Source organism: Nycticebus coucang, chromosome 24, assembly GCF_027406575.1.
Source record: "Nycticebus coucang isolate mNycCou1 chromosome 24, mNycCou1.pri, whole genome shotgun sequence".
NCBI lineage: Eukaryota > Metazoa > Chordata > Mammalia > Primates > Lorisidae > Nycticebus > Nycticebus coucang.
This window is the reverse complement of record NC_069803.1, coordinates 26739183-26753887: the sequence shown is the minus strand read 5'-3', so window position 1 is coordinate 26753887 and position 14705 is coordinate 26739183. Positions and strand designations below refer to the sequence as shown.

The 14705-nt window shown below is 49.0% G+C and overlaps 1 protein-coding gene across 5 annotated transcripts in view; it reads right to left on the bottom strand.

Annotated features, from left to right (window-relative positions):
* Nucleotides 1-4: 4 nt before the first annotated feature.
* The window catches only part of PTK2B (protein tyrosine kinase 2 beta), a 112661-nt gene continuing 97960 nt past the window's right edge, over nucleotides 5-14705 (bottom strand). For 2 of the 5 annotated variants that reach the window (XM_053578235.1, XM_053578236.1), the window contains exons 23-31: nucleotides 13989-14054; nucleotides 12405-12530; nucleotides 9221-9367; nucleotides 9042-9077; nucleotides 8636-8660; nucleotides 7250-7296; nucleotides 6443-6580; nucleotides 6138-6218; nucleotides 449-1569 (exon numbers count right to left, since the gene is read on the bottom strand). In XM_053578235.1, the coding sequence (XP_053434210.1) occupies nucleotides 1354-1569; nucleotides 6138-6218; nucleotides 6443-6580; nucleotides 7250-7296; nucleotides 8636-8660; nucleotides 9042-9077; nucleotides 9221-9367; nucleotides 12405-12530; nucleotides 13989-14054 (882 nt within the window). In that variant the 3' untranslated portion in view covers nucleotides 449-1353. Of the gene's footprint in view, nucleotides 107-316; nucleotides 1570-6137; nucleotides 6219-6442; nucleotides 6581-7249; nucleotides 7297-7336; nucleotides 7433-8635; nucleotides 8661-9041; nucleotides 9078-9220; nucleotides 9368-12404; nucleotides 12531-13988; nucleotides 14055-14705 lie in introns of those variants that run through there. The other 3 variants (XR_008377316.1, XM_053578237.1, XM_053578238.1) reach the window with 3 other exon arrangements.

Here is a 14705-nt window from a genome sequence, read left to right as displayed (position 1 = left end):
CCGTCCCCTCCTCCTTGCCTCTGGGCTTCCTGGTCCAGGCTCCCAGCCCTGCCCGCCTGGTGCAGCAATGCGCGCACATGTGATTCATGCCTCCTGCCTGTCGTACCTGTGAGTAAAGAGATGAAACAAAGCTGAGTCCGCTGATCCTTCAACTGCGTGGACCCTGTTCATGGCCCCACCTTACCATCATCAATGTCACCCAAGCCCCTCCAGGGCCTGGGTTGCTTTGGAGCTGGCAGAGAGAGGAATGACACATGGCATTCCATCCTCAACTGCCCATGCAGGGGCAAGGTGGGGGGAGCACACAATGGCCCACCTCCTGTGTCTCTATACTCCCCTCCTTGGCAAACACCCAGTGCTGATGGGCTCTTGGCTGGTGTGGCTGCAGTGGAGTAACCATTCTCCTTAAAAGGGCAGATTAAATAAACAGAACAATCAGACCACAAAGCAAATGGTAACAATTTTAATTCAACCACAGGTCAAATAGAAAGAAGGTAAAAGAGTATTCTACACAAACACACGAGAAAAGGGGTAGGTAAAAGGAGAAGAAATAAGAAAAGAAGGAAAGGAAGAAAAGGGAGAAGGAGAGAGGGTAGGAGAGAGCAGATTCGGCCCAAGGCCCTGACTTGGACACATCTCTCCATGAGTCCTCCCGTCTCTCCGAGTCCTCCCGTCTCTCCGCGAGTCCTCCCGTCTCCTTGAGTCCTCCCATCTCTCCATGTCTTTCTCTGACTCTTGGTTGTTGACAACACAGCATACTGTGCCCCTGCTCCCTATTAGCTCTTTCCTGGACTGCATTCCAGGTTCCTCCCAGGAGGGCACACAGCTGTCAGTCCAGACCAAACTCACATTAAATAAACTCCAATATACACTGTACAAGAATGCCAGGCTCTTCTCTCATCTCACCAGCCAGCTGACCCCCAAATAAAGCCTCTCCTGGGCCCATCTGTGCATTAGGGGACCTCTGAGGGCAGAAAAGGAAGGAGGATGAGCAGCCTGGTTCCCAAATAGCCCAGCTGTGTCCATGTGTAAAGCCATCTTGGCTACTGGGGGCACCACGTGACCCCCCCCAAGCACCCAGCATGAGTCATATTGTGATGGGGAAGGCTGGCCAGGTGGCAGCAGTGCCTCCTCTGAGCCATCTTTGTCACCCCATCCCCTGTGTCCACAGCCCAGGGTCTTCTCGGTCCACCTGCAGCCCGAGCAGCTCAGTTTAGGGTGGGGTGGGGAGAGGGGGTCATGCAGAGTGGCCAGGTCTTCCCCCCAAGAAGACCCACATGACCTCAGGCAGGGTGGGGAAGGTACACGAGGAGGTGGGGGTGGAAGATGCAGGCAGGCAGCCCCTGTGCTCAGTCACTCTGCAGGCGGGTGGGCCAGGTTGGCCAGAACCCGGGCCTGGTCCACGGCATCCAGCAGGTTTTTGGCGTCCACGGCCAGGGTGTGTGAGGCTGTGAGCATCTGCCGCTTGCACTCCTCACTCAGGGAGGTCACCGCGTTCTGCTGCGCCAGTCGCATTTTGTTGATAAGCTCCGCTAGGTCTTTGTTGAGCAGTTTCTGGGTCCCTTCAATCTGTAGGAAGAGCATATGGGAGAGGTGGAGGGGTTGCAGACTTTATGCCTGGAGGATTGGGAAGCCACCTGGGTGCCACTGGCACATTGGCTGAGGCCATTAGGTGTTCCCTGGGTGCAAATCAGACCTAGGTCTGGGCTGAATTGAAGGCCCTGTGCAGGCTGGAGTTGGCTCTGCAAGGACTGAAGTCACAGACATCCCAGATCTAGCCCACCCCACACCAGCCCAGACTGATCCAGTGGAACAGACGCTACACACACTGGAGTGAATGGTCAAGGTTAAAGTTGGCAGTTTACTGTCAAATCAAGACATCAGGGATGGCTGGGCACAGTGGCTCAACCCTGTAATCCTAGAACTCAGGGAGGCTAAGGCAGGTGGATTGCTTGAACTCAGGCGTTCAAGACTAGCCTAAGCAAGGATGAGAGCCTATCTTTACTAAAACTAGCAAAACTAGTTGGGGGTTGTGGCGGGCCCCTGTAGTCCCAGTCACTCAGGAGGCTGAGTCAAGAGGATCGCTTGAGCATAAAAATTTGAGGTTGCTGTGAGCTATGATGCCACAGCACTCTACCCAGATAGCGGAGTAAGACTCTGTCTTAAAACAATCATGGACTGTGTTTAGTGTACTGCTATGTCCCCAGTGCTAGCCCATTGCTGAGTACAGGATACCTTGGAGGTAATATGTATTTAGTTCCACACCACCTCAATAAAGCAAACATTGTAATAAAGAGAGTCCCATGAACTCTTTGGTTTCCCAGTGCCCATAAAGTTATGTTTTATAGAGACTACTCCACACTGTAGTCCACTAAGTGTGCAATACCATTTTGTCTAGAAAGTGATGTCCACACCTTCCTTAGAAATATTTTATTGCTAAAAAAATGCTGTGGATCATCTAAGCCTTTAAAGGACTATAATATTTTTGCTGATAGAGCATCTTGCTTTGATGTTGACGGTGCTGACTGATGAGGGTGGTAGTCACTGAGGTTTGGGTGACTGTGGCAATTTCTTCCAATAAGATAACAAAGAAGTTTGCCATGTCAATTTGACTCCTTTCACAAAAGACTTCTCGGTAGCATGTGATGCCTTTTGATAACATTTCACCTACCGGACTTCTTTGGAAATTGGAGTCATTCCTCTCAAGCTCGTATTGCTGTTTCATCAACTCCATTTCTGTAATATTCTAAATTCTTTGCTGTCATTTCAACAATGTTCACTGCATCTTTACTGGGAGTAGATTCCATCTCAGGGAACCATTTTCTTTGCTCATCCATCAGAAGCAGTTCCTTATCTGTTCAAGTTTTATCATGAAATTGCAGCAATTCGGTCACCTCTTCAGGCTCCACTTCCAGCTCTGGTTCTCTTGTTCTTTCCACCGCATCGGCAGTTACTTCCTTCACTGAAGTCTTAAGCTTCTCAAAATTATCCAGGATGGTTGGAATTAACGTCTTCCAAACTCCTATTAATGTTGATATTTTGTCCTCCCCCCATGAATCATAAATGTTCTTAATGGCAGCTAGAATGGTGAATCCTTTTCAGAGGGTTTTCAATTTATTTTCCTCATATCCATCAGAGGAATCACTATCTATGGCAGCTATAGCTTTACAAAATGTATTTCTTTTTTTTTTGGCTGGGGCTGTGTTTGAACCCACCACCTCCGGCATATGGGGCCGGCACCCTACTCCTTTGAGGCACAGGTACCGCCCGTAATGTATTTCTTAAAGAATAAGACTGATAAGTCAAAATTACTTCTTGATCCATGACCTGCAGAATGGATATTATGTTATCAGGTATGAAAACAACATTCATCTCCTTGTACATTTCCATCAGAGCTCTTGGTAACCAGGTCCATGTCAATGAGCACAATATTTTGAAAGGAATCTTTTCTTCTGAGTAGTAGGTCTCAACAGTGGGCTTAAAATATTCAGGAAAGCATGCTGTAAACAAATGTGCTGTGTGGTTTCTTTTATAGAGCACAGGCAGAGTAGATTTAGTATAATTTTTAAGAGTCTAAGAGATTTTGGAATGGCCACTGAGCATTGGTTTCAACTTACAGTCATCAGTTGCATTAGTTCCTAACAAGAGTGTCAACCTGTCCCTTTGAAGCTTTGAAGCCAAGCATTGACACCTCTCTAGCTATGAAAGTCCTAGGTGGCTTTTTATTCCTGTTTTGTCTATATTGAGAATCTGTTGTTTAGTGTAGCCACCTTCATCAATTAGCTTGCAGATATTCAGATATTCAGATATGCAGATATTCAGATATTCTGCATAACTTGCTGCCGGTTCACCGTGTATTTTTATGTTATGGAGTCCAAGTTGTATCATGCGATTGCAGTAATTCAGTCGCATCTTTAATCCTCAAAAACCACCCCCTGCTAGCTTTCAGCTTTTCTTCTGCAGCTTTCTCACCTCTTTCAACCATTATAGAACTTACAAGAATTGAGACCATGCTCTGAATTAGGCTTTAGCTTTAGAGAATATCATGGCTGGTTTGATTTTTTGTTTTTTATTAAGACCATTAAAACTTTTTCCCTATCGGGCGGCGCCTGTGGCTCAGTCGGTAAGGCGCCGGCCCCATATACCGAGGGTGGCGGGTTCAAACCCGGCCCCGGCTGAACTGCAACCAAAAAATAGCCGGGCGTTGTGGTGGGCGCCTGTGGTCCCAGCTGCTTGGGAGGCTGAGGCAGGAGAATCGCTTGAGCCCAGGAGTTGGAGGTTGCTGTGAGCTGTGTGATGCCATGGCACTCTACCGAGGGCCATAAAGTGAGACTTAGTCTCTACAAAAAAAACAAACAAACAAAAAAAAAACTTTTTCCCTATCAGCGATAAGGCTGTTTTGATTTGTTATCATTTGAGTTCACTCGAGTAGCACTTTTAATTTCCTTCAAGAACATTTCCTTTGCATTTGCCACTTGGCTAACTGGTGCAAAAGGCCTGGTTTTGGCCTCTCTCAGCTTTCAACATGCCTTCTTCACCAAGTTTAATAAGCTCTACGTTGTGTCTTAAAGTGAGACATGCAAATCTTCCTTTCACTTGAACACTCAGAACCCATTGTAGGCTTATTAATCGGCCCAATTTTGATGTTCTTGTGTTTTGGGGAATAGGGAGGGTCCAAGGAGAGGTAGAGAGATGAGACAAGGGCTGGTTGGTGGAGCAGTGAGAATACACGCCACATCTGTTGATTAAGTTCGCCATCTTATATGGGTGTCATTCATGGTGTCCCCCCCCACCATTATAATTATAACATCAAAAATCATGGATCACCATTAACCAATATAATAATAATGAAAAAGTCTGAAATATTGCAAGAACTACCAAAATGTGACACATAGACATAAAAAGAGCGCATGCTATTGGAAAAAATGTCACATATAGAATTGCTTGACACAAGGTCGTCACAAACCTTCAATTTTTAAAAAATGCAATATTTTCAAAGTATAATAAAGTGAAGCACAGTAAAATGAGTATGCCCACACACAGTTGGTACTCAAAGAGGTTTATCCATTGAAATGAATGAATGAAGAAGCGGATGTCCTAAGGTAAGGAGCTCTCACATTAGACAAGGTAGCCCTGCCCAGAAGGTTGCTGGCCCCAGAGGGAGGACAGGAAATGGCTCAAACTCTCTTGCCTTGTCCTTTCTTCAGCAGCTGCAGACAGTGGGGACACTGACGAACGCAATAGTCATCTGTGCCACATGGCTGTCCACCAGGAGGCAGTGGATCAGAGGGCTCCATTGGGTGGCCTATGACTGGTTCCCCTGTGGAACTGTATCAGTTTCCTATGGCTTGGATAACAAATTATCACAAACTTAGTGGCTTAAAAGATTATAGATTTATTCTCTTGTACCTCTAGAGGTTGGAGTCTGAAATAGGTTTCACCAGGCTCAAGTCAAGGAGTCCACAGGACTGGTTTCTTCTAGAGCAGTGGTTCTCAACCTTCCTAATGCCGTGACCCTTTAATACAATTCCTCATGTTGTGGTGACCCATGGTTGGGGGTCACCACAACATGAGGAATTGTATTAAAGGGTCACGGCATTAGGAAGGTTGAGAACCACTGTTCTAGAGGCTTTAGAGTCTAGGGGAGAAGCTGTTCCTGCTTTTTCCTCCTTGTAGAGGCTGCTGCCTTTCTGGGCTTGTGGCCACCTCCCAGCAGTCACATCACTCTGACCTCTATGGGCATCATCAGGCCCCTGTTCTCTGACTCGGACCCTCCTGTCTCCCTCTTTCAGGGGGGAACCTTGTGACCATATTGGGCCTGCTCTAATAATCCCGCATAGGACAAGAGAAAAGGAAGGTGTGTCCTCCCCGGCACACCCTCACTCAAGAAGAATTCACTGCAGTCATCTGAGACCTCAACTAGGACATTTGCCCTCAAAGCTGGCTGGGTCCCTGGGTGTCGGCTCAGCCCTCTGGTGGCACCTGAACAGATGTACTGTGCTGAAGTCCCTGCTGTGGACTCTGTAAACAGGAGAGAGACTGCCAGATGGTCCTCATGGCCTCTGGAGGGAGGCACAGTTAGGGACAGGTGCAGGTGCAGGAGAAGCTTTGGCAGTGACTGGGACAAGGACACTCACCTCTGTCCGTGAAGATGATGGCAGGGAGGGCAGGAGGTCATCCACACTTCCGATGAGATTCCGCAGGGTCAACCCCACATTCTGGGGAGAGAAGAGAGCAGGGGGATTGTCACCTTGTGCTGTGGAAGAAGGCCACACTTCCCTCATGGAGGGTGCTTCCGGGGTGGTGCTTGCCCTCTGAGCCTCAAGTCCCCTCAGCCACCATGCTCTAAGGGGGTCTGCTGGCCAGCAAGGAAGGACAGCCCCTTTCCTTCTAGGGCTGAGGGAGCAGCCTCTGCCTCCCCTGACCCTGCTCCAGCTCACACCTTCACCACCACGACGTAGCCCTCGGGGGGCAGCTGGCAGAGCTCATTCTTGAGGTCCAGCACAGCCCGCACCAGCTTCATGACATTGAGGTACACCATGTCATCGGTTCGATCTAGGTTGGCTGTGGGCTGGATGGACTGAGGGGAGAAGCAGAAGGCCGGAGGTGAGTTAGTTGGGGGACGCTACCATTCTTCATGGGCAGGCTCAGTCAATGCCAACTCAGCCACCAGCCTGATCTGAAAGGATTCTCCTCTGAAACAGTAGTGCTCTGTCCCAGGGCTGCCTCTCTGCCTTCTAGTCCAGGCCAGTGATTTTCCAGCCAGGGAATCTTAACAAAATACTAGTGGCAGCCTCAGGCCAGACCAACCAAACCATCACGTGGTCATGGAGTTCTGGTGGCCTCAAAGCTCCTCAGGTGATTAGAATGACAGCCAAGGGTTACAACCACTGTCCAGAGTAAAGAAAGCCAGCTCCCACCTAGGGGCTGCTGTGAGGACAAGGAGCTGCTGTGAGCAAACGGGAGAGGCTTGAGAAGGAGGGGACTCCACCCCCAAGGCTGGACTGATGAGCTTTCGTCCAAGTTGGAGGGACACAGGGGACTGGAGACTGGTTCTTCACCTTGAGTGTTCACAAATTGTGAACTGTGTGGCCTTAAGCAAGGTGCCTGCCCTTTCTGGGCCTTTATCTAAAGAGGATCCTGTACTAGATTCTATCTAAGGAACTGTGACATTTGAGTAATGCCTAGTCTTCAGTCTTGGGGACTCCAAATCAAATCTGTCATCAGTTTCAGCAGAACTGACACATACCTGTGCACCCAGCCGAGGTGGCTTCTGCGGGGGCCCCGTGAACTCCACTGCAAAGGAAAGCACAGTGAGTTGGAGGGGGTGTCTCAGCACCCCAATCCTTCCCTATGTACCTGCTGAGCCTGAAAGACACCTTCCCTGGTGACTTGCCAATGGGGACCTGTCATTCATGTGAACCATGGGGTCCTCTAGGAGACCCCAAGGAAGTGAAACCCAAGTTCCAGGAAGCCAGCAGAGAAAATGACCTTCTGGTCTCTCTCTTTTGGTTTTCCAGTAACTGGGGACATGCACTGTTGTCCCTTTCATAGAAAGAAAAACTCAAAGTCATGGCCAAGATGGAGAGAGTGCCATGGGGTCTAGCTGTGGGCTTCCTCCTTGGGTAGACACCAGGCCAGAGAAACAGCAGACTCAGTGGCCTAGAAGTCTCTGAGGGAGAAACCTCCAGCATGGAACGCAGCAGATGTCTGTGGGGCCTCCCCCAGGTGAGTCAGCAGCTCCTGGAGTAGGGGGGGATCTGGGAGGATCCTCTAATGGTTTGCCCTGAGTGTTTGGGGCTGAAGGAATGGAGACAGCAGCAGTCTCGTTTCTCCCCACTTTGATGTGCAGAGACACACATGCGCCTATGGACTGCTAGAAGAGTGAGCTGTGCTCGGAACACCCAGCTCTGCTCTCACCTGTGCTGCCAAAGAGCTCTGTCCGCAGGGCAGCTCGTGTCCACTCCCTGGGCCTTAATTTTCAATTCTAAAATAGGAGCCTTAGCTCAGAAGGGATTCTAGAGCCAAAATGCACGGGTTCCAATGTGAGCTTTGCTAATTATTAGCTATGTGACTTTGGGCAAGTTACTTAACCCTCCTGTGCCTCATTACACCGGCCCATGTCTGACTTTTTTAAGCTCTCTGTAACTGTTGTCACCACCGTCATCAGCACCACCCCTCTGGGATCCAGGCAGGAGCTGAGCTCACCGCTGGCTGTTCCCTCCCTGCCTTCTGCAGAGGCTTCTGGGGACCCTGTGGGCTCAGCTGCCCCTCCCACTTTCTTTCTTCTGTCCCCAGGGCCTGGAGAAGGCAAGTGTGCATTGGGAGAGGTGGGAGAGCTACTTAATTTTCCTCCATGAGGGCTCTTCGACAGAGTGAGCTGGAAATAGGAAGGGAGAAGCCCCAACTCCTCCAAGCAAATGCAGGAGGGAGAGGGCCTGAGAGAGGGATGGGAGGAAGGCCCCAGGAAGGGGCTGAGCGGCCCTCCTCGCACGCTCCGAGTGAAGGCAAGGCAGGCGCTTCTCAGATTAGAATAGACTCTGCTACTCCTGGCACTGGGCAATGAGCAAGGCCAATGGCTCTGTGTGAGATGCCAACCAGAACCCTCTCCCAAAGAAAGAGCAGGAACACTTACTGTAGCCAACCTCTTTCTCCGGTGTCTGGAGGGAAGGGAAGAGAGAGAACCATCACTCAGACAGCTCTTGGGAAAGCCCACTCTCCCCCTTCATGTGTCCCCAGCTCCTCCACTGTGTTTACAGATTAGAGCCACGCAGGGGGGTGGCCTTGGAGCTCCCAATCAGAAGCCACCTTGCTGGGAGGCTGAGGAGCCCCATGGAAGGCCATGGTAGTGCTGAGGATGTAGGTCACACGAGAGCTCTGGACAGGGCAGCGTGGAGGCTGCCACATGGGTAAGATGTGCTCCCAGGATGGATGCAACTGAGGAAGAGGTGGGTGGGCCTGGGGCCAAGAGGTGGGGGTCCCATGGTGTAGGGGGCCTTCCAGGCCTTGGCTCTAAGGAAGACACCTCCCTGTTGACTTACCAACGGGGACCTGTCATTCATGTGAACCATGGGGTCCTGCAGAGGAGGAAAACAAAGTGAAGGTCTTAGGGTTCCAGAAATGCATGGGGAGCACTTGCTTCAGCCAGCTGGGGGTTGTGGATGAGGACATGGAGGGCCACAGGGCACGGAAACCCCAGCCGGGGTCAGGGCTCACTCACCAGGGACTTTTCCTCCTGCCTGAGCCACTGGTAATCCTCCACCATCTGCTTCTGCTGCTTGTCCAGGATCTGCCGCATCTTGATCTTCTCAGCCTCCCACAGCTGCTGGGCCTCCTCTCGGCTGCTGGGGCGGATGAAGTCCTCCTCCTGCGAGGATGTGGAGGGAAGCGGGAGGACACAGTGAACCCTGTCCTTGGATTCAGAGGAGGGACAGTCCTCTGAAGAGCCTTGCCAGCTGCTTTTTTGTTACATGTTAGCTCTTAAAGCTTCCTATGTGCAGACAGTTGTAACTGGGTGCAAGTCCCGAGCTCAGGCCTGTGTTGCAATGTGATATCAAACCTGAACACACATCATCCAGCATGTACCACATTAGAACGGTTACGTGGTCTGTCAATGAAGTTTTATCTTCTAGGGATTACCCTAATATTGTTCTGTCAGTTGGCAGGTGTGATGGTTCCTGTCATTCAATAGATTTAGAAACGCAAAGCCAGCCTTCTGGAAACCCTTTGGTGCTTATATCCATAAGCACCCAGGCAGCAAGTCTGGAAGTTTCGAGTGGCAGTGGTGCTGTCTCTGCATCCTTGGTGTACCCACTGATCACGACTTCCTAATAACTCACATTCTTTATTAAGACAATAGCTTGGGTTATTTAATGAAAGGTTAGAAGAAATGCAAGAGCTAAGAGATAAAATGGGAGCAAAATGTAAAGAAATACTACCTATAGTGCTATAGATACAAGCTAAAGTCTCCCTCTTTCCAGTTTTGTTAATTTAACCCTTGCTTTAACTCATCTGTGAGTCTTTGGACTATACATCGTTTTTGCTGCTAGTTTGGAAATAGAAGGTATTGTGGGCCGGCTGCAGCGGCTCACACGTGTAATCCTAGCACTCTGGGAAGCTGAGGCTGGTGGATCACCTGAGCTTAGGAGTTCAAGGTTAGCTTGAGCAAGCGTGAGACTCCATCTCTAAAAAAAAATAGCTGGGCATTGTGGCTGGCACCTGTAGTCCCAGCTACTCAGGAGGCAGAGGCAAGGGGATCATTTGAGCCCAAGAGTTTGAGGTTGCTGTGAGTTATGATGCCATAGCACTCTACTAAGGGTGACAAAGTGAGTCTCTGTCTCAAAAATAAAAAAAATAATAATAAAAGAAGGTATTGCATGCCTTTCTATTTTACTGCACTCTTTCCCATGCTTTTCTTATGCTTCCCATGATAACCCCTGGCCTCCTGGACTGACAGAGGTGGCGTGTTATTGGCATACTCTTGATTCTACAAAACCCAGGGGGGGTCCCCTCTGTTGAGGCAGTATTCTTCTATAACACCCAAGCTAGAGCTCCCTTAGTTCCTTTCCTTCAAAGTGGCATTTACATACAAGTCACTAGCAGAAAATGCTAAAGATGACCTCTACCTAATTTTGGCAAGCCATAATCCCCGATAAACCTCTTAACAGTTTCCCCACTGAACCCTACAAAACATACTTGAATATTACAATACAGTTCAACACTCAATCTTGGCCACTACTCATATCTCTTCCTCTTTTATTCCTTGTATCCCAATTTTTTCTTGTCCAAATCTGCTCCCTCCTTCAAGGCATAGCTGGAAAAAAGCAGCTGGAAGGAGGTGCCCGTCTTTCTGTGGCACCTACAGACTACAGGTAAATGTACACCTGGCCTCTTCCTTCTGGCTGACCCTAAACTCTTTGAAGGCAGAACCGCTGGGTTCCGTCTTCAGCACCAAGGACAGCACTGTGCTTACCGCGGATGTACCAGTTTACGGAATGTGACCATTTAAAATCTCAATTGTGAGGTCTTCAAGGGAGAGATTATTGCCATCCTAGTTCCAGTGTGGCATCCCACAGACCCCCAGATGAGTCAGGCTATAGAGCCAGTAATTAGAAAAATTGGTTTTGTGGGAAAATCATCTCTGAATTTTTGTTAAGTGCTTTGAAAGGCTTTGCAGGTAGCCTATTATACCCTCTCAGTATTTTACCTAGAAAAGACTTTCTCCATGATTCTGATCTATGTCATAAAATGCAGCTTATAGTTTCAACTTTGGGGGAGCTTGTTTATTGGAGGACATGCTCCTTATGTTCTTTCAGAGAGATTTTTCTCATGGCAATTACTTATCAACTCCTGACACAAAGGCCTTTTTTCCAGCTGCACAGTCTGTCTCTGTGGAACTGAACAAAGTCCTCGATGAGAAGCAGGGCTCAGACAAAGGCAGTGCTACCCCTCCAATGTGCAAAATAGCATCTTTCTAAAGGAACACATTTTAAAGCAAACCCCAGTAGAACTTAAGTAATTATGAATAAAAAGTCAAAGGCAGGATGGTTGAGGAACTAAACACAACCTGAATTATAGTGCATGCTTAAAAATATGGCTGTTAAGCATATGGAAAGGTAAAAATTGGTTAAATTAATGTCAAAGAAAACAATGAGGGGAAATTTCACAGCAGATCTTGGTGTCGGAAATTCTAAGTTGTCATGTATTAAGGAAGATGGTTGGTAGCAGCGGGCAGCTGGTTATAAGCAAAGGTGTTTTTGTTGCAGAAGACCTGACAGAAGGTAGTCTGTGAAAGTCTCAGGGCTTTGAAGGCAGTTGACATGGAGAGGTGATGGGGCAGTGGCTTAGCCCCCTGCTCTGCCCAGCTGCTGAGCCTATATTAACACTAGTCCCTAAGCTCCTCCACACCCAGAAGCAACCTTTACAAAAGCAGCAGCAGCAGCAGCCACCACAGGAATCCCTTCCTTTGGCTGAGATTTAGCAACCAAACCCATCAGGAAGTTAAGCAGGCAGGGTGGGACGAAGCTTCCAGGACTCTTTAACTCCAGTGCCACCTGACTTTGGCAGCTCTGAGCTCACAGGCCTTCATGCTGCTGTGGACCACCCTACCCTGGGGGTTCAGGAAAGGGAGAGATTTTTACATTATCAGCCATAGAACCTGCACAGACCAGGGAAGGTCCAGATCCGGCTGGTGTTTCAGGGAGCAAAGCCTGGCTTGACTCCCAGACACAGATATGTTTGCAAAGGGAAGGGAGCCACAGAGCTCCACAGTGGACTGATTGGAGCGTGGTGGCATGGAGGGCACCTCCAGAGTCTCAGGACACAGGGTTTCTGGTGTCCCTGGCCACCTCCCTCCAGCAGCCTCCTCATTCTGGGCTGGGACCCAGCATGCAGAGCCTTCTTACCCGCATGCTGTGGCGCTTGAAGACATTGTGCCGGTGGAGAGGTGGGGTGTGCAGCGAGTTAACAGGAGATGGGTACTCCATAGGGCTGGTGAGCGTGGGAGAGCTGGCACACAGACCCTCAGGGACCTATTCAGGGGAAGCAAAGAAGCACAAGACACAGGACGAGGCAAGAAGGGGGACAATTAGCTGCTACAAACGCGAGCACAAAGAAACAATGTGTGGGCACCACGGGGCATGGGGCTTCCTCCCCAGGAGCTGATCAAGGACACGGTGTGGACCTTTCCTTGGCCCTGTGTGGGAAATTCGGCCTCTCCTGCATCTAGTATCCTCCTCTATGGTGCTCTGTGCACAAGGGGGCCAATGGGCCATTGCCCTACTGAGACCAGATCTCCTCCCTCAGGACTCTTAGGAAAAGAGTTACGCTTCAGTCATGTGACAAACTGACAGATATGATTAGCCCACAGATATGTATTATGTCTGAATTTTTTTAATTAAAAAATTATCCCTATTTTATTTTTTTGACATACAATGATTATTTTATTTTTATTTTTTAAATTATTTTTTATTAAATCATAACTTTGTACATTGATGCATTTATGGGATTCAGGGTACTGCTTCGATATACAATGTGAAATGCTTACATTGAACTAAGTAACACATCCAAAACAATTATCCCTATTTTAAATATAGGTATGTTTCATTTATAAGGACATTGCTTCCACCTTTTTTTTTTGCAGTTTTTGGCTGGGGCTGGGTTTGAACCTGCCACCTCTGTCATATGGGGCCAGCGCCCTACTCCTTTGAGCCACAGGCGCTGCCCCGCTGCTTCCACCTTTTGAATCAAACCTTTTTCTCCACATGAAAAGGACTTATTAGTTCTTGGATAGGCTTATTTTGGCACATTTGACATTCCCTTGAGAAGCAACACATAGCCATAATACTTTTCTGTAAAGAGTGCCACATAAATGAACATGGTTTCTATTGTTTGAGATGCTCCATTTTTTGAGCAATGACTCTGATCTGAGGGACAAAAGAGAAGAAAGGAGAGGAGGCTGGGCTCTCTCTCTCCCAGATGTCAGAGTCACACACAGGACAGGAGCATTCCCAGTCAGGACCCCACAGCTTGGGGAGGATAGTGGCTAGTGAGGGTGGAGGTGGAGTGAAGCTCTGCCAGTGGGCTGGGGTCTCTTGGGGAACGCCAGGGAGAGACCCATTCTCTGAAGAACAACATTGTCTCCAGCTCCTGGGACTCCTTAGAAGGCTCTGCTTAGGGTGGGGGGCCAGAGGGCCTTGGACACAGGAAAGTAGCTGCAGGCAGGCACATGAAGCAGGGGACACTGGAAACAGAGGGACTGGGCGGGCGTGAGGCGGGTCTCAGCTAAAGACAGCCTGACAGGATTACACTTTTATTTTTCTGATCTGAGTTTAAATTCTGTTTTGGGCACCAAAGAAGAGCTAACACAGGTCCTCCCCATCACTCTTGTGGGTGATTATTGCTCCTCAAAGGCACAAGAATGGAATTTCTGGAAGGACCTGGATGAGGGATGCACGTGAACTTTCCCAGCCCTCTGGTTCCATATTTACCTGGAATTGCAGCTTGGGAGCCAGGAGGTTGGTTTGTGGAGGGGGCCGATACTTGGGCCGGCTGGGCTGGAGAGAGAACACAGAGATGTGTCAGTCCCTAGTATCTCTCCTCGAGTGAACCCAGATTACCAGCGGAACATCAGGTTGGAGATAGCTCAGGCTTGTTCAGAAGGAAGGAGAGTTGACAAGCAAAATTATCATAAAATCACTCTGCATCCACTTACAAAGCACCTATTACCTGCTGAGTGATGGAATGGGACAAAAAGATTGCCTCTCTGCCTCCTGGGGTATTGCTTATTGGTGGGGTTAAGGATCTGGGCATGTGTAGACTCCCTACATGTGGGAGTACCTGCAAAATCAGATCCAGAGCCACAGACATTCAGGGGTAGGAGGCCATGAGGGGCTCAGGCACTTATGGAAGCTTCCTGGAGATGAACATTGAGCTGGGCCCAAGGGAAGAGGAAGGATGTGTGGGGCAATAGGAACTGGACTGGGCTTTGTTGGAGACTGAATATCTGTGTCTCCTCCTTCAATTCATATGTTGAAACCCTGACCCCCCAAGGTGATGGCATTAGGAGGTGCAGCCTTTGGAAGGTGACTAGGGTTAGATGAGGTCATGAGGTTGTAGCCCTGTGGTGGGATTAACACCCTTATGAGAAGACAAAAAGAGACCAGATTTATCTCTCTCTCTCTTCCTGTCTCCCAGGTGAGGACACA